The sequence below is a fragment of the Taeniopygia guttata genome, chromosome 23 (genome assembly GCF_048771995.1).
Source record: "Taeniopygia guttata chromosome 23, bTaeGut7.mat, whole genome shotgun sequence".
Lineage (NCBI taxonomy): Eukaryota > Metazoa > Chordata > Aves > Passeriformes > Estrildidae > Taeniopygia > Taeniopygia guttata.
This window is the reverse complement of record NC_133048.1, coordinates 2,537,731-2,561,193: the sequence shown is the minus strand read 5'-3', so window position 1 is coordinate 2,561,193 and position 23,463 is coordinate 2,537,731. Positions and strand designations below refer to the sequence as shown.

At 63.6% G+C, this 23,463-nt stretch overlaps 1 protein-coding gene across 3 annotated transcripts; it reads right to left on the bottom strand.

Annotated features, from left to right (window-relative positions):
• Positions 1-58: 58 nt before the first annotated feature.
• On the bottom strand, positions 59-23,222 carry NHSL3 (NHS like 3). Of its 3 annotated transcripts, none has more exons than XM_072917832.1 (7): positions 22,868-23,222; positions 5,761-5,916; positions 5,518-5,573; positions 4,494-4,611; positions 4,009-4,125; positions 1,089-3,923; positions 59-874 (listed from the first exon to the last, which is right to left on the bottom strand). In XM_072917832.1, the coding sequence occupies exons 1-7, from the start codon at positions 23,070-23,072 to the stop codon at positions 852-854; spliced, it is 3,510 nt and encodes a 1,169-aa protein (XP_072773933.1). In that variant the 5' UTR covers positions 23,073-23,222; the 3' UTR covers positions 59-851. The 3 variants fall into 3 exon arrangements, with proteins under 3 accessions (XP_072773933.1, XP_030146109.4, XP_030146110.4); XM_030290249.4 differs by lacking the exon at positions 22,868-23,222 and adding an exon at positions 15,564-15,889; XM_030290250.4 differs by lacking the exon at positions 22,868-23,222 and adding an exon at positions 7,252-7,454.
• Positions 23,223-23,463: the final 241 nt, after the last annotated feature.

The following is a 23,463-nucleotide window of genomic DNA, read 5'->3' as shown; positions in this document are numbered from 1 at the left end:
TCAGCACCACCAGAAAGGAGCTGCAACCATAAACCAGGAAGGACAGGAGGCAGCAAGCTTCGGTCATCATTTTTACCAGCCAGGTACAGAGCTCTGAGCAGCTACTCGGCGGCAGAGGGTCAGTTGCTTTTGGTTTGGTTTGGTTTGGTTTGGTTTGGTTCGGTTGGGTTTGTTGCTTTGTTTGGTTTTTGTTTTAAGTTTGTTTTTTTTTTACAATCAAAGAAATCAAAATGTGACCCGAGTTTACAGAAACAGAGTCAAGGCTCTGCCCCAGAGCCCAGGGCCAGCTCGAGGGGCAGCCAGGCCCTTCCTCTTGCCGGGCAGTGGCGAGTGCTGGCCACGAGCCCCTCTTGCCTTTCCATCAAGAACCAAAGCCCTGATCCCTTCCCAACCAGCACCTCCATCCCCTCCCGTTCCTGTTTGCATCCCCCAGGCGCTGTCGTGGCCAAAGCCCTCCCATTCCCTTGTCCAAAGTGCTTCCATTCCTCGTGGGCCTGTCTGGCCGGCAGCGGTGGCTCCAGCTCCGGTGTCTTCAGCCCCCAAACTCCTCTGGGTGCGGCTGCTCAGCTCCACACACCCACACCAAGCATCAGCTTGGCAGGGAGGAGCTGCTGGCTCTGGGCACGGGCCTCGAGTCCAGTAAAAAAAAAAAAGCAAAATAAAGCTGTAGTACTTAGGAAAGTGAAACCAACACCATTTTTGCATAAATATCATCAAGGCCGTGGAGGCTAAGGCTGTTTGCTTCCTGTGTTAAGTTAGTTGCCAGTTCCACACTCGTCCGTTGACCTGCCCAGGTCCCTGAGAGATTTGGATTCCCGTCTGTGGAGGCTCCAGTCCTGCAGTGTCATCCTTCAGGCCGTCTCTCCCCGTCTGTCTGCAAAGCAGGAGGAAAGAGCCCATCAGCCACCCCGAATCCCAACTTCCCACAGCCCTGCCAGGCTCTGTCCCTGCTGCCCCAGTGCCTCCCAGCTGGAACACAGCCCAGCAGCCGTGCTGGGTGTCCAGCTTGGGAATTTATCGCTTGGGGATGTACAGCTCAGGATCCTGAGCAGCGAGGCTGAACCTCCCGTGCCTCCCACCCCACCTACCTTGCGCAGGGAGGCTCTGAGCTGCCGGCTCCGCGCCGTTCCTGCCCTCCATCCCCGCCAGCTCGCTCTCAGTCCTGCTCTCCTCCACCTTGGCATCCCCATCCAGCACCGGGGAGCCCAACGCCTCTGCCCCCGGTGCCTTCGGGGAAGGAGCCGGCCCCGAGCCAAGCGAAGGCTTCTTGGCTACTGGAGGGGGGATCTTGCCGGTTTTCCGCTGGGTTTGTGCCTTCCCGGGGCCCTGCGTGGCGGCGGCGGCCGGGGCTGCCGAGCGCTGCCCCGAGAAATTCATCAGCTCGGCCACCAAGTTCCTCTTCAGGTCGGCCTGTGCCTCGGGGGACGAGGCCGTCTCCATCACCAGCTTCCTGGAGCTCTTGGCGAAGATGAAGCTGGCGGTGGAGGCGGGCGATTTGTTCCTGGGGGACAGCTGCCCATCCCCGGGGAGCCCCTCGGGGCCGGGCTGTGCCGCTCGGCCGCCCGGCGGCTTCTCGGCGGCCAAGGCGGCGGCCTTGAGGTGCACGGCGTGGTGGAGCTGCTTGGAAGGCACCGGATCTTGGGCAGGAGGCGGCTGCCGCGTGGACAGGGAGCGCCGGACGGGTTTTTGAGGGGCCGGACGCTCCTCGGGCCCCGCTCCGGCCGCCGGCTCGACGCTGACGGAGCGCAGCCGCACCATCTGCAGCAGCGAGGGGGTGACGATGGGCAGGCTGGCGTCCTCCTTGGCCGCAGGGCCGCTCTTGCTCCTCGACACCGGCTCCTTCTTGGCCTCCGCCCGGGGGCCGTTGGCCGCCTTCTTAAGGCTGATTTGGGGCGGCAGAACCAGAGCCGAGGGCGGCGGGAGAGGCGGCGGCGGCGGGGGCACGGCGGCCGTGGGAAGGGGCTCAGCGAGGCGTGGAGGCTGTGGAACCCCGGTGGGTGGCTCTTGCTGCTGAGATGATGGAGAAGCAGCCCCCGGGCTCGGTGTTGCCGTCTGCCCGTCCGCCGTGGCCGAGGCGGCATCGGGCAGGCTGGAGAGATAGGATTCATCCGGAGGGGGGAAGTCTGCCATGGACAGGTCGTGCTCCTCGGGGGCTGGCGGCGGTGGCGGGGGCCAGGCGGTGTCGGCGGGGGTCTCACTGCTGGTCTGGGGGCTCCCCTCCACCTTCTTGGCCGGCGGGGGAGGCGGGTGGTAGGCAGGCGGCGGTGACGGCGGCGGGGACTTGCCGTTGGGCTTGGCCGAGGGCTCCTGGCCGGCAGTGCTGGGCGCTGGGGGGGTTGGTGAGGGCTGCAGGGAGCCGGCGGGAGCCAGGGGCTGCTGGGGCTTGGTGGGTGGTGGGGAGAAGGGAGCGGGAACTTTGGGGTGCGGCGGGATGATGAACCGGTCTGAGCGAGCGGTCAGCACCTCGGGGGGCGTCGGGTCCGAGGCCGAGGAGGAGATGGAGGTGAGGGAGGAGGACACGGAGAGCGCAGGAGACTGCAGGGAGCAGACCCGGTCCGGCTTCTGGGGCTGAGACTTGCCCGGGGACACAGCTGGCGGTCCCAACCCCTTGGTGGGCAGTGTGGGCGTCCCGCTCTGGCTGGAGTAGCCGCTGGAAGGGGACATGGTGCGGTCAGACCCATCGGGGCAGCTCCACTTGGCCTGAGCTTGGGGCTCCCTCAGCACCACCGTCACGCCGGGGCGGCCCCGAGGGGCCTCAGGGGAGCTGGCGCCCGCCAGGCTCTCGGAGCGGAGGCTGCTGGTCTCGCTCAGCGATGGGGAGAACACCTCATCCTCGCCCGTGGGGCTGAAGGGCTCGGGGCGCGGGGACCAGGGCGCGCTGCTGTCCCGCTGGGGCCGCCGCTCGGGCCTGGGGGGCAGCCCCAGCACCTTGGGCTCCCCGTCTGCCTTCTGGTGCAGCGAGTAGGTCCTGCGGGGAGGGGCCGGGGGCTTCTTCATCTTCCTGAGGGACACGCTGCGGGCGGAGGAGCGCTCGCTGGCCAGGCTGGCCGTGTCCGAGCCCTCCGCCTGGCTGCTCGTGCTGTAGGCAGGGGATGCACGGCCGCTGCCCACGGCCAGGAGCCCGGGGGCCGCGGGAGCCAGGCCGGCAGCAGGCTTGGAGCAGGAGCTGGCGAAGCTGGTGGAGCTGTAGATGCTGATTTGGTCGGCGTCGGAGCGAGCTGCCGCGTCCGCCTCGCCGTGCGGCCCCGCCTCGGGCTGCCGGTGGTCACAGCCGCCCTGGGAGGAGATGGTGGAGCTGTTGGAGACGATGGTCTCCGTGGACTGCGAGTGGCTCCAGTTGTCGCTGGAGGAGGAGGGCTCGCGGCTGCGGGGGCCGCGCTCCGAGAAGCGGGACAGGGAGCGCACCGAGGCCGGGCTGGACGACACGAGGCTGCAGCGGCTCAGCGTCCGCACGCTGCTGCTCGTCAGGGCCACCACGTCCACCATGGGCGGCAGGATGGCGTTGGGGATGATCTTGGACATGTAGGTGCCCTGGGGCGAGATGGACATGACGGGGCCGACCAGCATCTCCGGGGGGTTGGCGTGGGTGGTCATGCCCGGCACGGCCAGCGACTTCGGCCTGACCATGGGGGACAGCTTGGCCGCTGTCTTCCTCCCCACCAAGCTGTCGTCGTAGTAAACCCTGTTGATGTGCTTCTGCAGGGCTGCATCCGCCTCCTCCAGCACTCCCAGGCAGACGCGGGCGCCGCCGGCCCCGGGCAGAGGCTGCAGCTTCCCGTCGATGGTGGGGATGCGGATGGCATCGCCAGACACCTGCCCCCCGTTCAGCAGGGGCTGCTGCCCTGCCTGCCTGTCCCCGTGGCCCGCTGGCCCTCGCCCGTCCGCCTCGGGATGACCCTTGGCTCCGTGGCTGTTCCTGAGACCTGGGAGCAGGGAGAGATGACCTCAGCGTGATCCCAAGGCAAGGCAAACAGATCCGAAAAATCGCCCCTTGCCCCCAAAGCTTACCCAGCTCCTTATGGACGTGCTGGGGGATGCCCAGCACCGTTGTCCTCCTCTCCTTCCTCTTCTTGCCAGCCCTCTCTGAGGATTTGGGAAAGGAGTCGTGTGGTCGGAAGGTGGAACCTACAAGAGATGTGAGGGGGGTCTAGCTGGTGTGAGGGGTCCCTGGCCAGAGTGTCCCCAGTGTCCCCAGTATCCCCAGCACTTCCCACTGCCAGAGGTGCTCTGGGATAAGCCAGGCTCAGGCACTGGAACAGCCCAGAGAGGCACCAACCGAGCAGTCTGAGCAGGGAGGAGATGGTGTCTGTGTGTCTGTCTATCCGCCTAACCCAGCCCAAATCCTCTCTCTGACTCAGCCAGAGCTGCTCTCATCTCTCCCAAGGGCCCCCAAACCCCTGTGCTGGCTGGTGGCCACCCCGAGACAGAGCCCAGCTCCCTGCCACACTGCCAACCCCCCTGGCGAGCCCCCGTGCCACGGCCCCAGCGGGTACCTTTGCGCTGGATCATCTCGGAGCGGATGGAGAGGGCATCCTCAGAGGTGCTGTCCGTGGCACAGGAGGCTGCCTGGCTCCGGAAGGACAGGCTGTCATCCTCCGAGGATGCACAGGACTGTGGGGACACAGGGGGGCTCAGCAGAGCCCGGGGCTGCGGGGACAGAGCTGCCCCAACCCCGGCCAGGCCCCTTCCCCGCCGTGATCTGACTCTGCAGCCGAGACAAAAGCTCTTCCGAGGGCCAAAGGCTGAGTCAGCCACGCCGGCATCCAGAGTCCTCCCACCAGGAGCAGGGCTGGGAGCAGCCCCCAGGACCCTGCGGGGCTGGTGCGTGCAAGGAGCCCCCCGAGGAGCTGCCAGGCTCGCCCCCGTGCCAAGCCCAAAATGACTCCGTGGATGTGCCCGGCCCGGCCGTGCCCCAGAGCCCAGGGCTGGAGGGATGCCATGGCTGGGAGAGGGGCATGGGACAGGGACAGGGCCAGGCGGGATCCCCAGCACTCCCTGGACTTCCAAGGGGTTAAAGAGGCTGAGAGCCAACGAGAGCAGCAGCTTGAGGGAACACAGGTGAGGCACTGGCAGCGGGGTCAGAGCTCAGGGATTGCCAAAGCTCAGCGTGGCCAAAAGAGGGGCAGATTCTCCTCGTTGGCAGCCAAGGAGGGGCACAGGCACCAGGCTGGATATGGCCAAGAGTCCCCAAATGCCACCACATCACCCCTCCTCAATCAGGGCTCACAGAGGGCACCAGTGGGGAAGGGACAGGGGGACAGAGGGATGCAGGCACAGGGGGAGCCCCAGCAGAGCATCACAGGCTGTGCCAAGGCTGAGGATGGGGAAAAGAGCTCGTCATGGGGCACAGGGGAAAACACCAAGGGACACACGGCCAGCTCCAGCACCATAACCCCCCCTGGACATGGTCCTGCCACCTTGGCTGGTTGCCTGTCTGCCCCCAAACACCACCCAGAGAGGACAGAGGAGCCACACGGTGTGCCCTCATCCCCAGGAGCACCACTTGGCAGGGCTCACCTGGAGGCTGCTGGTGTCCCCGTGGTCCCAGGCACTTTTGGTCTGTTTCTGCTTCTCTGCAGAGGGAAAACAGAAAATAAATCCCTCCAGGGGATCCGGAGGAAGCAGCTGCCCAGCCGGCAGTGCCACCAGCACTGGACTCTGGTCAGCCCCATGCACCACCCACAGCGCCCAGCCAGCCAGGAGCTGGGGACAGCCCTTCCACCGTGTCCCCAAGGCCACCCTGGGGTTGGGGACACCTACCCTGGTGCTGCAAGGACTTCAGCCCCTGCTGGGCCTGGCTGTGCAGCTCTTCCAGGTGCGGGGGCCGCGTGCTGGGGAAGAAGACGTTGTCGGGACATTCCTCGCCCGCCGTGTACTGCACGCTCAGCCGCTTCTCACCCTCGCCCTTGGCAGCGCCTGTGGGGACAGCGGGGTCAGCTGGGCTGGGGGGGACACGGCCATGGGTGGTGACAGCCACCCCAGGGTGACGTTGTCCTGCTGGAAACACCGAGAGAAATCCCATCCTGCGGGCTCTGCCCGGCCGGTCGATATTCCGGAGTCAGGATGTCTCCGCTGGGTTTCTCCATGGGGTGTGGGAGAAATCCCCCTCCTTCCCCAGCGCCTTCGTTAGGAGCTAATGAGGCGGTGAATTGTGTGGGGCTGGGGGCAGCTGAGCAGGGCAGGGGCGGCACAGGAGGGGATTAAACGTGGATGGATCGAGGATGACTTTCCCTTTGGAGCATTGCGTCATTCCCACACCTTCCTCATCACCCCAAGAACAGGGACTCCCCCCATGCCCAGGCAGGCTGGCACAGAAGAGGGAAACTGAGGCACATCCAGCGGTAGAGATCCCAGAGGACTCAAATCCCTGCTGCGAACCCCGCTGGGTGCTGAACACCCCATCTGCCACGCCTGGAGCAGCACGGAGACTCCACTCCCTGCCTGGCAGCCCCCTCCCCACAGCCACCACCAGCACCCTGCAGTGCCCACGGCCACCCTGGCATCACCCAGCCCTGGCATCACCCTGCCGGGGCACTGCAGCACCGTGGCACAGCCCTGCCTGCTCCTACCACAGAGCGAAGCCTTAAACTCTTCCTGCCCAGAAAAAAAACCAAAAAAAAACAATTTTGAGGAAGGGAAGGGCGAGCACAGGAAACCTTCGGGGCTGGTGGCAGCACCCCGGGGCCACGGGCACCTGCTGCTCGGCATGGCCGGAGCACACAGCACCCCTTTTGTCCCCTGTGCTCCCCGTGTCCCCGGGCAGGTGGCGAGGCAGCCGTGCTCTGTCTCCAGCACACAAAGGAGCAGGCCTGGAACAATGGAGCCTCCCGCCCTGCCGCCATGCCGGCCGCTGCCTCCGCCAGCACCGGGCTGGCACCGGGCACCGGGCACCGGGCACCGGGCACCGGAGCTCTGCCGCACGGATCCCCCGTGCTGCTGCAAAATCCCCGCGGGGAACACAAAACACCCACAGCCCCTCCCAAACATCGTGTTCCCAATCCCCTTTTCCTCGCCCCCTCCCCAATTTCGGCAGCCCCTCGGCCGACACCCCCCGAACGCGCTCGGAGCTGCCTTGCGGGGAGAGGAGCGCGGTGATTTATCCCGGGATATCCTGGGGTGACCTTCCCTGCCCTCCCCCGGGGGTGGCAGCCCCCCTGCCCGCTGCGGGTGGGCAGGGGGGTCCCGGTGGGCAGGGGTTGTGTAAGGACGAGGCTCTGCTCCCTGCTCCCTCCCTGCCCGCTGCTCACTCACCCTTCTTCTTGAAGAAGGCCAGAAGCGAGGAGATGTTCCTGCCCATGAAAACCACCATGGTGGCCGGGGGAAGGGTCTGATCCCCAGGGATGGGGGGTCTGCCGCCCCCCGAGGAGGTTTAGCCTATTGTGCCGAGGCTGCTCTCACCCGGTGTGTGCCGGTGGGGCGGATACCGGCGGCCCCCGGTTCCCTCCCTCCGTCCTCATCCGCACGGGCGGGAGGATGCTCGGCCAGGCGAAGACGCTCCGGCGCAGCTGCTTGAGAGCAGAGAGCAGCCTGAGCCGGGCACGGCTGCGCGGTGGCAGCAGGGGACAGTCCCAGGCAGGAGGGGACAGTCCCAGGCAGGAGGGGACAGTCCCAGCTGTGCCCACCGCGCTCCTCGGCCGCGGGAGAATAAAAGAGGGGCCCCTCCTCTGGCCCCCGGCTGGCTCCCCCCGGCCCTCCCGCCTCCTCCCACGCACGGAGATCCACAGGGATCTGTTCTTCCAGGCTCGGGGCCAGCATTTCACTGCTCCTCCCTCTCGGACCCCTGGGATTCCCCAGGACCCTGCTGCAAACCTTCCACAACAGTGCATCCAACTGGGAGCAACTGGGATCAACTGGGAGGCTTTTGCACCTTGGCTGTGACACAGCACAGGGTCACATTCCCCATGCCAGCCTGTCCCCAGTGCCCCAGGACAGGGCAAAGGGTGTTTGTCCTTAGGGACAGGGCTGTGTCACGGTCACAAGGGCTGGCAGCACCGGGGAAAACCAGCTCTGGGACCAGTCTAACCAGTAGCTGCAGCTGCTGCTGCGGAGGCAGGTGAAAGCAGGGGCAGAAATGCCAGGCGGTCACACAGTGGCACTGCCCTGGCACTGCTGGTCACTGTCCCCACCATGGAGGTGCTCCCAGCACCTCTGAGAGCTCCATCCCCCCCATTTACAGGTGTTTTACCCCAAAAGGTGAACAGCACCCAGCGTTTAGCAGCCGTGTCCTTGTGCCAAACCCTCTGCCCCTGCCCTGCAGCTCCCCACGGGCCGTGCCCAGGGTTTGTTCCAGCAGCTGTGCCCAGGGTTTGTTCTGGCACGATGCAGCGTGGGCTCACCCAGTGCAGGGTCCCAGCAGGCCCCAAACGGTGACTGCAGCTCAAGGGACACTTTGACCTTGTGAAGGGCATCTCTGTGTCCCCAGCCAGGCAGCTCCAGGCTCAGCGAGGATTTCTCCCCTGGAATTCCAGCATGGAATGCCCCAAACACCAGCAGCTCCCTGGCTGTGCCTGAGCCAGCCCCTGCTCCAGCACGGGCAGGATGGGCCCTGCTGCCCACACGCCCCCCCAGAAGGTGCTGGGGGTGGTGGGCAGACGTTCCCCAGCTCTTTCCGTGGCACAAGGGGATAGAGGGATATAATTAAAGGGCTGAGGATGCACAAAGCAGGCAGCACGTGCTGAGCTGAGCACTGCCCTCTGCTCTGGGCAGCCTGTCATGAGCCCAGAAAGGGCCACGGGCGGTGGCAGCCGGTGGGGACACTGCTCCCAGCTCCACAGGGAAGGCTCCAGCCTTCCAGTTCTGCCCACAGAGATGGGACTGCAACAGGGCCCCCCCAGAAAAGGGAAACAGCCCCTCCTGTGCTGCTGCTGCAGGGCCCAGCAGAGCTGAGCTTGGGTCCCACAGCTCTGCTGGTGGCAGCACAGGTGGAAGCTGCTTCCAGGGCTGAGGACATTCCCAGCTGCTGGCAGACAGCCTGGCCCTGCTCCACCTTCCTGCCTGTGGCCCATTGCCCACACAGAGGAGCTGGAGAAGATCCCACAGTGATGGAGACGTGTCCCTCTCCACTGTCACACCGCTGAGGAGGAGCTGCAGCCTCCCAAAAAATAATCCAGGGCTGAGCCAGGCCACGCCACAGAGGAGCCTCGTGGCAGCCTCCACTTCTCCCACTCCCTGTGACCTTCGCTACCTCATCATCCTCACCCAGCCAGCCTCACCCCGGCTCTGTCAACACACCAAACCTGCTAGAAACAGGGGGGACTGTGGGAATCCAGGGCTTCCCTCTGGCTGCCCTGGGACCCTGGCAGGGGTCAGAACCCCCCTGGACAGAGCCCCCAGAGACACTGGCTGTGATCTCTGTCCATGGAGAGGAGTTTTCAATCTTACAGGATGAATTACCAGCTTTGAGTGTTTGATAAGAGTAATAATTAAGTGTGACACGGGTGCAAAAGTAAAATTTTAGGATTCTAGATTAGGGGTCCAAAGGGGACAAGATGGAGGAAATTGGGTGTGCCTTGTCCTTTTTCTCCTTCTTCATGCCCTCCATGTTTCACTGTGGTGTTGGCATTTTTCTGTTGGTTCAGGCTGGGGACACACTGTCCAACGTAGGTGACAGATATTGGCACGTTATTGTAAATCCAGCACAGGTAGTTTGTGGTATTTAATGTTTGTACCATCCCACTGAGGGCAGAGCCCCACACGCTGCCCTGCAGGACAGAGCTGCGGCAGGGCAGCAGAACATGTTAGAGATAAACAGAATAAACAACCTTGAAACAGCACAGACCAATTATGGCTTCTGCTTTGGCAGCGGGGCAGAAAGACAGAGATTTTATACAATCTCAGAATCATCAATACCTCAGATTCCGACAGGGGATCCAAAGCAGGAGAGCCCCGATGCTGCAGGTCCCGCTGGGTTGGGGAAGCCGCTGCAGCTGCAGCCGCTGCCGGTAGCGACACGCCCGGTGGGAGCCGGTGTCCCGGGCCCTGTGCATTCCTTGCGGTGCATCCCGGATCACCCCCTGCCCTCCGGGCTCGGCTGACAGCGGGATTCTCCCAGATAAGGATGGGCAGCCTCTCCAGGATGGGCTCGGAGCTGGTACCTGCTGCTGCCAGTGCCAGGGATGGTGCGGAGGGACCCCAGCATCCCTGGAGCAAGGCACAGGAAGGGACAGGGGACCCCTGAGGGGCTGAAGGTTCCAGGGAGGGAATGGGAAGGGTCCCACAAGGGCTGAGCCCCCACAGGAACACGGCCAGGACCGCCCAGCCCGATGCTGCAAACAGAACTCGGTGCTGGCCCAGCTCTCACTCTGCTGCTCTTCACCTGGAGAGAGCCAGGGGAGAAAATCCCATCCAGGGGAGAAAACCCCATCCAGGGGAGAAAATCCCATCCAGGGGACAAAATTCCATCCAGGGGAGAAAATCCCATCCAGGGGACAAAATCCCATCCAGGGGACAAAATCCCAGCTGCTGTCCCCCTCCTGGCCAGGCCTGTGCGTCCTGCGAGCAGCAGGTTTGGCCGGGCTCGGCTGCAAACATCCATCTCTGCAAACATCCATCTCTGCAAACAAAAATCCATCTCTGCAAAGATCCATCTCTGCAAAAATCCATCTCTGCCTGCTCGGCACTGCCCTGACTTGCCTGCTCCAGGCCGGGTCCTGCAGCACAGCAGCAGCTCCTGCCCGCCACTGAGTCACCTCCAAAAAATGGGGAGGAGGGGGAGCCCCAGGAGAGTGGGAAGGGGCTGTGAAATCCCCAGGGGACCCCGCCTGTGTCCTGCTCTCAGCAGGATGAAGCCCCCCTGCCCCACGGGCATGGATAACACCAGTGGGGTGCACCATGAACCCCATTGCTGGGAGTCCATGGAGCTGTCAGGACATGGATGGGCCCTGACAGAGCTGTGCCCCAGTATCACAGAATATTCTGCTTTGGAAGGCACCTTATCCAGCCCTTCGTCTCCAGCATCTTGTCCCTCTGCTGCTTTTGCAACCTTCAACTCTTTAGGGTGTCTGGGAGCCCCTAAAGACAACCAACCTGTTCCCCAAATCCTTGTCTCAGCACAGGATCCACGCCCTGGGACACGCCAGGGGACCCTGAGCACTCCGGGCAGGGTAAGAGCACAATAATATTGACAGTGGCTCTGGCCACACCTGGGGGGCTGCTCCAGCCAGGAAAACATCTCCACCAAGCAAATAAACACCATCCACGCTGCTGGCTCGGCTCTCAAACACAATCCCACGCAGAGGCTGAACTAAAATTAATTTCAACTGGGAAAACAAACTTGGATGGGTTTGTTTTTTTTTTTCCTTCCCCTAAATCACAGCGCAGAAAGCTGCCTGGTCTCACCTCGGGGAGAAGGAGCTGGTGCAGGGTGAAATCCCACTTGGAGCAGAGCCGTGGCTGCAGTCGCCTCCAGCCAGGGCTGCTGTCAGGACAGGAGCACTCAGGGTTGTGCAAGGGGCCCTGAGCTCACTGCTGTCCCACCCTTGCCCCACAGCCAGCCCTGAGGTGACACAGAGTGTCTCCTGCTCCCTGAGTTATCCCAGATCCAGGCGAGGGGCTGGCAGCACAGGGGGGTCCCGGGGCAGGACCACCCCAGTACCCGGCTGTGTCTCACTCCCAGCCCAGCGAGCCTCCGTCCCACGTCCCACCACATCCCCACCCCTCGGAGAAGCCACCGAACAGGTTTGAAGGTAAATAACAACCTTCCCCAGCCAGGAGCCAGGAGCTGGGAGCCGGATCCGGGCGGGGGGAACATCCCAGCTGGGGAGCGCAGGGCGGGGGAGAGAAAGTGCCACGGGGCCACAGAGGGTGACACGGGTGGCACTGTGACCAGGGCTGAGCCACCAACACCTCCTCCTTTATTCTCCAGAGCTTTGTCACTCCCTGGTGCCCTTGAAGGTGACACGGGTGGCACCATAACCAGGGCTGAGCCACCAACACCTCCTCCTTCCATCCTCCAGAGTTTTGTCACTCCCTGGTGCCCTTGAAGGTGACACGGGGCTGCAGAGGGTGACACGAGTGGCACCATGACCAGGGCTGAGCCACCAACATCTCCTCCTTCCATCCTCCAGAGCTTTGTCACTCCCTGGTGCCCTTGAAGGTGACACGGAGCCACAGAGGGTGACACGGGTGGCACCATAACCAGGGCTGAGCCACCAACACCTCCTCCTTCATTCTCCAGAGCTTTTCCACTCCCTGGTGCCCTTGAAGGTGACACGGGTGGCACAGTGACCAGGGCTGAGCCACCAACACCTCCTCCTTCATTCTCCAGAGCTTTTCCACTCCCTGGTGCCCTTGAAGGTGACACGGGTGGCACAGTGACCAGGGCTGAGCCACCAACACCTCCTCCTTCCATCCTCCAGAGCTTTGTCACTCCCTGGTGCCCTTGAAGGTGACCCGGGGCTGCAGAGGGTGGCACGGGTGCCCTTCCCTCGGTGTGCCCCGCTCGCACGGGGCTCCGGGCTGGCTGTCCCCAGGCCGGTGCCATCACACCCGGCGTGGTTTGACGGGCACCGGGCGCTCCTGCCAGGGCAGGGGCGTTGCCTGTCACAGCAGGCAGCTGGCACAAAGCGGGCAGGCGGATTAAGGACAAGACGTTGCAGGTTTTTTCCGTGCACGGATCCCCCGTCCTCACAAGCAGCACCAGCCAGCCCCGCTCCCGCCCCGCGGGGCTTTTCCAGGGAAACGCTGCGGAGGTGCCGATCAGGGAGAGTGATCCCACCAGGATGGGGTGGGGGATAACCCAGAGGACAGGGCAGGTCCCATCCCTGCCTCTCGGTGATGGGAGCGTGCCAAGGTGGCACGGCATGGCACGGCACGGCAGAGCCGGGAGCTGCGGCTGCGGTGCCAGGACAGCACCGATCGCCTCCTCCGCTGCTCCGGGAACGCGAGGGGACACCGGCAAGGCTCCAGCAGGATGCTGGAGGAAGCTCCTGTGTAAATCTCGGCGTGTTCCCCCGCCGGGACCGGGCCCTGCTCTCATCCGCCCCCCGGGTGTTGGCGGAGCCGGCCCAGCGTGGGTCTGGCACGGAGAGAGGCTGCAAAGGGCAGAGCTCAGAGCTGCCCAGCCCGGGGCATTCGGGTACCCCATCCCTGGAAGTGTCCCACGCCAGGCTGGGGCAGCCTGGGATAGTGGAAGATGTCCCTGCCCATGGCCTGGAACGCGATGAGCTTCCAAGTCCCTTCCAAATCAAACTATTCCGTGATTATTTTCCCTGCGGGCCGCTGCAGAGGCCAGCGAGGGTTGGTGGCTGCGGGTGACCCCGCACCCAGAGCGCACCCAGAGAGCACCCGGAGCGCACCCAGAGCTCCGCGTTCCTGCGCCCTGACTCAGCCGGGCCCGGCGGGGAGTCCCGATAAGGAGGCGATAAGAGGCTTCGGTCTCCCTGGGGCTCAAGGACCTTCCTCGGTATGGACGAGAAGCTGGGGATGCTCCCGCAGCAAGCCAGGCCCCGCTCTGGCACGGGGAAGTGGGCACGGGGTGCGTGGGTTTGGCACGGGTGGGCAGAGTGGGTGGGCTCACTCCTCGGAGCCCTGGGCTATGCCCACCCTGGGGACCCCTGCTCTGTCCCCTCAGCACCCAAAGGCGGTGCCCACACCTCTGCACACACGGCACAAGCACAAAACCATCCTGATGCGCCAACACCGAGCACGGCAGGGCCAAATTAACCCTCCAGTCACCGGAGAGGCAGAAACTGGGGACGCTGCTCCAGCCGCCCGCCACGTGCAATTATTCTCCAGCCCAAAATCCGGGGCAGCCGGGGTCTCGCAGGGGGACAGGGCTGCCCGGAGGGGGACAGGGCCGCCCGGAGGGTGCCGGCACACCCTGCCCCCAGCCGGCGATCCGGGCTGCGCCCTCCGAAACGCTGAAGCGACACAAAGCAAATTCTTTGGCTTTGTGGCCGCCGCGCCGTTGCCATGGAGGCGTCGCAGAGAACAAACACAACTCGCCCCGTGTTTTCTCAGCACCTTCCACCCCACGGCCTTCGGCCCCAGAGCCGGTGCCGGACCCACATCCCGCCCGTTCCAGGGCGCCCGAGATGGAGCAGGGCTGTCCCAGGCAGCCCTGGGGAAGGGTGGCACACGAGGGTGGCAGGGGATGGAGAGGTGATGGAGGTCTGGGCACAGTGGCACATGGAAAGGGTGAGGATGTGCCAGGGATTGCAGCCACAGCCCAGCCTGGCCCATGGCACCGGGCCCTTCCTGCGGGGACAGAGAGGCAGAGAGGATCCTGCAGCCACCCCTGAGGAGAGGAGCATGGTGGAGAGCCTGCAGTGAAGAAGATGCTGTCCCAGCATGGCCATGGGTGATGTGTGACCTCCTGCCTCAGTTTCCCCAGGAACCGAGTGGATGTTCTCAGCCAGGACATTCCAGCACCTGTGAGGTGTCCCCATGCCAGGCACCACCTCTGGGGTGGTTTTGCTCTGAGTGGTGTCCCCAGGCCTGTGCAGGGATGACTCCAGTCCCCGTTTACCCTGAGGGCTGCTGGGCTCTCACACAGGAGGAACAGCGGGGCCAAGGGTCCCCCAGAACTGCTGGGGGAAGGACAACCCCCCAGTTACCCCTTGGTCCTGCTAACCCCCTCCTGTGATCCTGCCCAGACACCTCCCAAGGATCCTCCTTGCCTCAGGCCGGGCTGGGGACACAGGGACACTTTAATGACACCAGCGGGGGAGTCAGCAACGCCGCGATGGGGACGAGACCTTCCCTGCTGCCATCACCCTGCTCTGGGGGAGGGAGCACAGCAGGCACCCCACGGGCGTCACTGTTCCACGCGTGGGACCCTTTATCCGTGATCTCGACCCTCTGCTTCCCGCTGGGCTTTTCCAGTGGCACCCACGGAGAGGGAGCAGAAAGCAGCGGGGCAATCGGTGTGCGGACGGACGGACGGACGGACGGACGGACAGACCCGAGCACGGAGAGGGGAGGGCGGCGGGGGAGCAGCCCCCGCAAACACTCCCAGATCCGCCGCTCCCCGAGGCACAGCGACAGAAACCGAGGCATGGGGTGGGAGAGGGGGAGCCGGGGAGGAAGGCAGCGCTGGGATCCCGCTTGGAAAAACAAATGGGTAACTAATTCAGCTGATCCCATCCCGATAGCGCAGGGAGGTTCCCCAGCCCCACACCGGGCTCGGGGGGCTGATCCCCTCCCGATAGCGCAGGGAGGTTCCCCAGCCCCACACCGGGCTCGGGGGGCTGATCCCCTCCCTACAGCGCAGGGATATCCCCCAGCCCCACACCGGGCGCGGGGGGCTGATCCCGTCCCGATAGCGCACGGAGGTCCCCCAGCCCCACACCGGCCTCGGGGGGCTGATCCCGTCCCGATAGCGCACGGAGGTCCCCCCCAGCCCCACACCGGGCTCGGGGGGCTGATCCCATCCCGATAGCGCAGGGAGGCTCCCCCAGCCCCACACCGGGCTCGGGGGGCTGATCCTGCCCCCCTCCAGCACAGGGAGGGCAGAGCGAACCCTCCCCTCACCCTCCCCCTCTCCTCCCCAACCAGCAGAACAGCAACGGCGGAACTTTCCCAAATCCCCTCTCCCCATCCCCCGCCAGCCCCACGGCTCCTACCTGCCCTCGGCTTCCCGGCACGGCCGAAGTGCCACGAGGAGCGGGGTTTGGTGCCCACCGGGCTCCTCTTGCGCTGAGCGTTGCCCATCAGGCCGCTGCCGCCTCCACCGCGGCCGGGTGGAGGGTACCGCGGTGCTACATGGCCGAACCGAGCGGGCTCCGGTGCGGTCCCGGTGGGTCACGGCTCTCAGCCGCCGGTCCCCATCGCCCCGGTCCCGGCGGAGCGCGGCGCTCGCAGGCGGCCGTGCCGGAGCCAATGGTGCGGGCAGAGACAGAGAGAGGAGGGGCCCGGCGGATCGCACAGCACCCTCCCAGCCCCATCCCTCCGCCGGGGATGTCTGGGTGACACCCAGAGACGCCCCGGTGGCCAAACATCCCCGAATTTGCGGGGGTTTCGCCTCCGGTCTCGCTCGCACCTCCCCGGAGTTCCCCACGCTGCCACCACCGCTTCTGGCTGTGCCCATCTGCCGCTACAACCCTCCCACCACCCCGGTGGGTTTTGGGGACGGGGAGACCCCACCCAGCCCGCACAAGGTTAGGACAGGACTAGCAAGGCTGGAGCAAAGCGCCCCGAGGGAGGTCAGGGGTTGGGTGCCACCGCTGTGCCCAAAGTCAGGGCGAGCACCCACATGCCAGCCCTGGCGTGGGTGGCAGCTCCTGCCGCCCTCCCCACGGCCACTCGTGCCTCTGGGGCGAGTCACACGCTGCTCACACCGCCGGCACCTTCCCCTGCACTTCCCGGCCCCAATCCCCGCTCCAGCAGCAGCTGGCTGCAGGAATTGCTGCTCCAAAAACCACCCGGACAAGCCCCTCCACGGCCCCTTCCCCAAGGCCGCTTTTCCCTCCTGATTTTTAATTAGAACATTAAATGCCGCGAGGGCAGGGAGGGGTCAGCCAGGCAGGCAGTGGTGGGCAATTCCTGCTGGCAATGTTTATGTTCCTTAGGTGATTCATCAAAGGCTGGGATAAATAGGAAGGAGGGTTTTGTGGGAAAGGCACAAAACCGGGGAGGTGGTGCAAGAAAGAAAGGAAAAAAAAAATTAAAGATCAACCAGCAGCTTTGTCCTGACCTCCCAAGGTGATCAGCACCGAATTAATCTTTGGACTTCAGTCTTCCCCTCAGTAGTGGAGATATTGATGGTTCAGCTTGGTTGGGTGCCCAGAGCACGCTCAGCTGGGCAGGGACTGTGTCTGTGGGTTTGCTGCCCCATCTGCTGTGGGAGCTGTTAAAGAGATGAGGGGGTCCAGGGGCAAAAATTCCCTATTTTCCACTCCTGGGCCACGGCCACAAGGGCAGCAGATCAGAGGTCTCTGCCCAGTGACTGTGGGACATGATTTCTCCTCTGCTCAGCCAGGGGCATCTCCAGGCTGGGATGAGGCTTCTTCCACTGCCCAGCACCTCCCAGCACCCCAAAACACGGGCTGGACATCCTCCTCTGACCCCTCTGCGGTGCCCCGGGGGGCTCCTGTGCAGCCCCCCAGATCAAACCTCCCGCTGCAGCTCTGGTGTTTGTGGGAACCTGCCCCAGATCCATGGAGACACGTCCCCCTGCCCTCCCAAAACACCCTCCCTCTGTGCCAGCCCTGCTCAGGGAGCCGAGGAGGTGCCACCGCCCCCGGGCTCAGCGCGGGATGTGGGGCAGAGCTCCGGGAGGGACCCGACCCTGGGCACCCCACGAGCCCACGCCTGCCAAAAATACCCACTGGTTTCTCTGAGCTGTGACAACTGCGCTGGGGTAACTCACAGCCGCAGCTCCAGCTCCTCCTGGGCCTCGTGGTTCAGTCCCTGATGGATTTGGGGGGCTGGGAGCAGTATAGGGGGGGTCCAGCATCCCCACAGACCCCACTGAGCTGCCCCATTGCTGCTTCAGGGCATGATCCCCCCTGAGATCTGAGGGCATCTGCTCCCATCCTGCATCCAGAGCTGGCTGGGGTTGCTGTGAGCAGAAATGTGGCTCAGGGAGCCTGGGGAGTGGGGACAGCTCAGCACCCCAATTTCCTGCTCCATGTTACAACCTCAGCGCAGCCCACAGGGGAGGGCAGGGGAGGGAGGGAGGGGAAACATCCTCAGCCTCCCCAGCACATGGGAATGGGGAGCTGGGGGCCAGAGCTGCTGATTCCAGGCAGAATCTCTTCTCCAGGCCAGAAATCCTTGGTTTTATTCACTGAGAGACCTCTGATAAGAGCTTGGAGCAGCAGAGAAACTGTTCGTGAGATACAGACCTGGCCAGCACAGCGTGACTGCCCCAAGCACATCTGATCTTCCCAAAGTCACACATTCCCTTGGTCAGAGTGGCCAGTGCAGGCCTGGGGACCCCTCTGGGCTGTCACAGGGGACAGATCTGTCCCTCCTGGTGCTCTCTCCATCCCTCCCGGTGCCCTGTCCATCCTTCCTGGTGCCCTGTCCATCCTTCCTGGTGCTCTCTCCACCCCTCCTGGTGCTCTGTCCATCCCTCCTGGTGCTCTCTCCATCCCCCCTGCTGTTCCATCCACTCCTTCTGGAGTTTTCTAACCCTGATCCCATCTCCCAGCAAGCAGAGAGCAGGAGCTGAGCTGCCTGAATGAGAAAGGAATTCAGCCCTTGTTCCCTTCACGGGGAAGTGAAGCTCAGCAAGGCAAAGGTAACACAAAAACCCCACTTGAGATCCCCAATCATTAACAGAAATACATAACCAGAAGGGTTTGAAAGGATTTCCTGCTCCAGCCGGACTCCAGGCCGGCTCTGCTGATGCCAGCTCCAGCTCCAGCCCACAGAGGTGAGGGAGCCCCACTCCCTGCTCAGGCTCAGGTGGGTTTTATCCATGCTCAGAACAACCAGCCCAAGGCTCTGGGAGCTCCTGCTTGGCAGGGAAATGGTTTTTCACTTCATCCTTGCCCAGCTCTTCACCTCCCAGCGGGTTGTGTTCCCCTCGCTGCGGGGCCGGAGTCAATGATGATATTGTCTTATGAAACCAGAGCCGCCTTCCACGGGGGAAACATGACCCCTCTGAAATCGTTTTATCGGATCTTACAGATCCTTATTCTCAGGAGTAACTCTCCCTGTTGTCTCCAGGTGGAATAGCTGTGGTTGCAGACACACCTCTCTTTGTTCACGGTGCCAGGCCAGGCCAGCCAGGGGATTCCTGCTGCTCACATTTTCTGGAGTGTCACTCTGTGCCTCTGGCAGATGAACAAACTCATTCCCACACACAATCCCCACGCCTCTCCCCTCTCCTTTGAGCTGACGAGCTCAGGGCTAAACCCAAGCCCTGTGTTTACACCATCCAGCAGAGGATGGAGGAAATAATTGTCCAGGGAGATTCCACAGCTCAGCCCCACATTTCCTTGAGGGCTCACGTGCACCCTGTGGCATCAAATGTCACCGGTGCAGAATCACGGAATTATTAAGGTTGGAAAAACCCTCCAAGATCATCAAAGCCAATGTCAACCAGCCCAGAGCACTGAGTGCCACGTCCATTTTTTTCTTGAATGCCTCCCAGTGCTTAAAAACCTTTTCCATGAAGGAATTGAGCACGATCCCCACCACAGCCCAGCCCCTCCACCCTCTGCTCACCCCACACGTGGCAAATCCCCAGTCCCAACAAGCACTCGCTGCTGCTACAAAGCAGCTGTGAGCATTGAAAGCTTTATTTTTATCATCACTATCCCCCACCCCAGTCAGGAAATCATTGCTGCTGGACTAAGCTGGCATCAAAAATAAAAAAAAATTAAAAAAAAAGGAGAGGAAAAAAAAAAAAGCCAACCCTAATTTAATATTTCTGGAACATCGATTCCTTTACTTCATCAAGGAATTAAGAGGAATGTTGTGAAAGCCGGATAAAGCAGCCAAAAAAACAGACCAAAAGCACTGGACCCCAGCACCAGCTCATCCTTCACCCCAGAGCTGTGTTTCCATCCCTGCACTCAGAAATCCTGCCCAGGGAGCTGGGCACCTCAAATCCTGCCTCTGTGTGTGACCCTGGGCACTGGGCACCCCAAATCCTGCCTCTGTGTGTGACCCTTGGCACTGGGCACCCCAAATCCTGCCTCTGTGTGTGACCCTTGGCACTGGGCACCCCAAATCCTGGTTCTGTGTGTGACCCTTGGCACTGGGCACCCCAAATCCTGGCTGTGTGTGTGACCCTTGGCACTGGGCACCCCAAATCCCATCTCTGTGTGTGACCCTGGGCACTGGGCACCCCAAATCCTGCCTCTGTGTGTGACCCTTAGCACTGGGCACCCCAAATCCTGCCTCTGTGTGTGACCCTTGGCACGGCCCAGCTGCTCTCCCTGGGCCTTCATCACTCCTCTGCCTCCAAAGGTTATTGTGGAAATAAACACAACCAGCAGGGCCCATCCACCCAAACAGGGCAGAGCATCCCCAGGATGCAATTCCAGCTGGGATGGAGCCACCCCCCGCTCCCAGAGCCGCTGATGATGGGAAAAAATTCCCTGTTTTCCACTCCTGGCTGTGCCCCGTTCACAGGACAGCCTTGGGGCAGCGGGGATGAAACACAGCCATGGCCACAAGGGCAGCAGATCAGAGGTCTCTGCCCAGTGACTGTGGGACATGATTTCTCCTCTGCTCAGCCAGGGGCATCTCCAGGCTGGGATGAGGCTTCTTCCACTGCCCAGCACCTCCCAGCACCCCAAAACATGCTGGACATCCTCCTCTGACCCCTCTGCGGTGCCCCGGGGGGCTCCTGTGCAGCCCCCCAGATCAAACCTCCCGCTGCAGCTCTGGTGTTTCTCTCCCGGGGAGAAGCAGAGAGGCTGGAACCTGCCCCAAATCCATGGAGACACTTCCCCCTGCCCTCCCAAAAGAGATTAGGGAGCTTTTCCTCCCAGCTCAGCTGTTTGGGCAGCCAGAGATGGGATCGCTGATAGCCACGATTGATCCGAAGGGGAAATGCTCTCATCCTCGCTCTGCCGTGATTCCAGCGCCGAGCAATGCCCGGCAGGCTGCAATGAGCCCCGACCCGCCTGCCTGGGCTGAATTCTCTCTCTCCCATCCCTTGGAGCCATCCCACTCCCCTCCCCACCGGTCAGGCACGCCCTATCCCAAATCCACGCGCAATCCATGGCCAGGGGGTGGGGAAATGCCGGTCCCACATCCCCCAGCACCGCAGAGACCCCGGGAAAGCCGAGAGCGCTCAGACCCCCGCAGCTCTCCCCGCTCCCCCTCCCACAGCTCCCAGCTGATGGTTGGAAGAATTCCCGGCTGGTCCCGCTGCACGGAGGTGATGTGGCACAGCGATACCCGGGGTTAACCCTCCTTCCTTCCTCCCCACAGCATCCTGACCCCCCATCCTGCAGGGGAACGTTCTGCCCATCCCGCGGGGATGGATGCCGGTAATCCCGGCGGTGCTGGCGGGACGCGGCGGAGCTGGAGGCGCTGGAGCAGGGAGGGGTTCCTGGCGTGTTCTCCGTGCTGGAGCTGCACGGGGAGGCTGATTCAGACACGCAGACAAGCTGCAACCGCGGCACATCCGCGCTGCTTCTCCCGCCACACCGGCGAGAAGAATTTGGGGCACCTCCCGTGCCACGCTGGTGAAAGCGCAGCCCAGAGGGGAAGAGTCCCCTGGGCTCCTCCATCAAGTGTGGGCACTCAGGACAGCTCTCCTGAGGGGACAGCAGGGTGGCAGTGCAGTGACAGAGCCCTGGCTGGCACAGCTGCCACGGCGAGGTCCCCAAGCTGTGACCCTGACAGGCCGTGACTTGGCATTTTGAGGATTAGCTGGTGAACGGTACAACTTCAGGGAAAAAAACAACACAAAAATGGAAAAAACGGGCTGGCAGAGCTGCTGGGGGCGTTTCTGCCGTGAAGAGGAACATCACATGCTCCGGCACATCTCGGTTTTTCTGCTCAGGTTTCAGCGCTGGGCTGTGGCAGCAGTGTCCACACACCAGCAGCATCCCATGGATCGGCCCAGAGAGAGCTCAGCTCTTCCCAAGCTTCTTTTCCCTCCCCATGGCCACTCCTGGCCTGTCACACATCCCCATGTGCTTCTCCAGGCTGCATGTACGTTTGGGTGCCTGGAAATTCACTCCCTGGAGCAAAGTGAGGGAAAAAGTCCCAGCTGGCAGCGTCCTGCTACGCTCGGGTGCCACAGAGAGGCCTCTCCCTTGGCAAAAGAGCCAAAACATCCCTGCCAGAGGTGCCCTCAGGGAGGGCAGGGCTGTGACACAGACACTGTCCCCAGCAGTGTGGGGTGGGACAGGCTTTTGGGGTGATACCTTCCCTGTTGGGACATCTACTACTGCCAAAAACGCGCTGAGGAGAGGAGCATGACCAGACAAGCCAGCAGCCATCGCTCTGCCAAAGCTCGCTGGCTGAGCCCTTGGAGCCCCAAAATAAGGCTCCAGGATGGCCAAGAGAGGGGACCCAGAGCGGCTTCCCCTGCAGGATTGTCCTGGCCAAGGTGGCAGGGACGTGACCGGGCCGTGCAGGCAGCAGCCACGAGCGGGCCGGGCTGAGACCATATCTGGGCCAGGAAGGGCCACACCTGGAGCACGCAAACACCCTGCCCAGGAGGAGGAGGAGGAGGAGGAGGAGGCAGCGGCTGGCATCTCTCCAGATTTCCCTCAGCCCCAGTGACCTTCTGACTCAGCGCAGGAGAACCTACCCAGTGAAGCAGCACCAGCCCTCGGGGCCGGGTGAGATTGTGCCAGGGACTGCCGGATCCATCCTGCTGCCACCGCAGCCACCATGGCCCCCGTGGCCACCGCCACCGCCGCTGCCACCTCCTTCCCCTGCTGCCACCACCACGGCCAGCAGCTCCACCCCACCTGGCCACCACCACGGCCACCACCACGGCCAGCACCCCTGCCCCTCCTGCGCCCCCTCCTTAGCCACGTCCACGGCCACCACCTCAACCCCTGTTCAGCCACCACGGTGACCCCTCTTTGGCCACCTCCAGGGCCAGCAGCCTGACCCTCCTTGCCTTCCACTGTGACACCTCCTCAGCCACCACCTTGACCTCTCCTTCACCACCTCCATGGCCACTGCTGTGACTCCTCCTTGGCCGCTGCCACAACGCCTCAGCCACCACACCGAGCCCTCCACAGCCACCACCTTGTCCCTCCTTGCCCACTGCCTTGGCCACTATTGTGAACACCACCCCAACACCTCCCACAGCCACCACTCAACACTTTGCCCCACACCAAGACCAGCTCGACCACCACCATGACCACCGTGGCTAAGGGTGGGACGGGCTTTTGGGCTGAAAAACCACCTCGCCACCTCTTCGAGCATCTCCCTGAAATCTCCACCACCGTCACCTCTCCTTAAGTGCCACCGTGGCCACCTCCCCGCCGCTCCTCACCTGGTCCCTCGGTCCCTCCCGAGCCGCTGCCGTCCTTGGGCTGCCGCCGCCGGCCCCGGAGCCAACTGAACGCCCGGCGCAGCGAGTTCCCCCGGGCCTTCTTCCTCCGGGGGGGAGCCCCGGGAGTCCCCTCCGAGCCGCCGCCGCCGCCGCCCCGCTCCGGGTCCCGCTCTCCGCCCGCCGCAGGTGCAGCCCCGGCGGACATGGCCGCGGCGGGCAGCGCCCCGCACCGCCCCGCACCGCCGGCAGCCGCTGCCCATAGGGCCGGGCCCGCCCGGCTCGGCTCGACTCGGCTCGGCTCGGCCCCGCTCCGGGCTCCCGCCGAGCTCCCGGCGCCGACGGAAAGTTTCTGTGCGGGGCGGGACCGGAGCTGCGGGAGCTCCGCCCGCACCGGCCCCCGCCCCCCCCTCCCTCACCCGCAGGTGGCCCCGGGGGCGTGGGGACCGGGGACCCTCCCCTTGGTGCCACCGGGGTCACTCCCGCGGCTGCCGGAGCTGCCCGAGGTGTTCTCCCCGTTCCCCGGTGGGTCCCGGTTTTGTCCCCTCGCTCTCCGTGCGGTGCGGGGACGGCGGGGGTTGAGCCCGGCCCTTGGGACC

Bases quoted from the DNA above. Each gene is read 5' to 3' on its own strand.
- NHSL3 (XM_072917832.1), bottom strand. From the start codon at position 23,072: ATGTCCGCCGGGGCTGCACCTGCGGCGGGCGGAGAGCGGGACCCGGAG. The intron at 5,574-5,760 runs GTAGGTGTCCCC...TTCCCTCTGCAG, and splicing joins GAAGTCCTTGCAGCACCAGG to AGAAGCAGAAACAGACCAAA. The intron at 4,126-4,493 runs GTACCCGCTGGG...CATCTCTTGTAG, and splicing joins CGAGATGATCCAGCGCAAAG to GTTCCACCTTCCGACCACAC.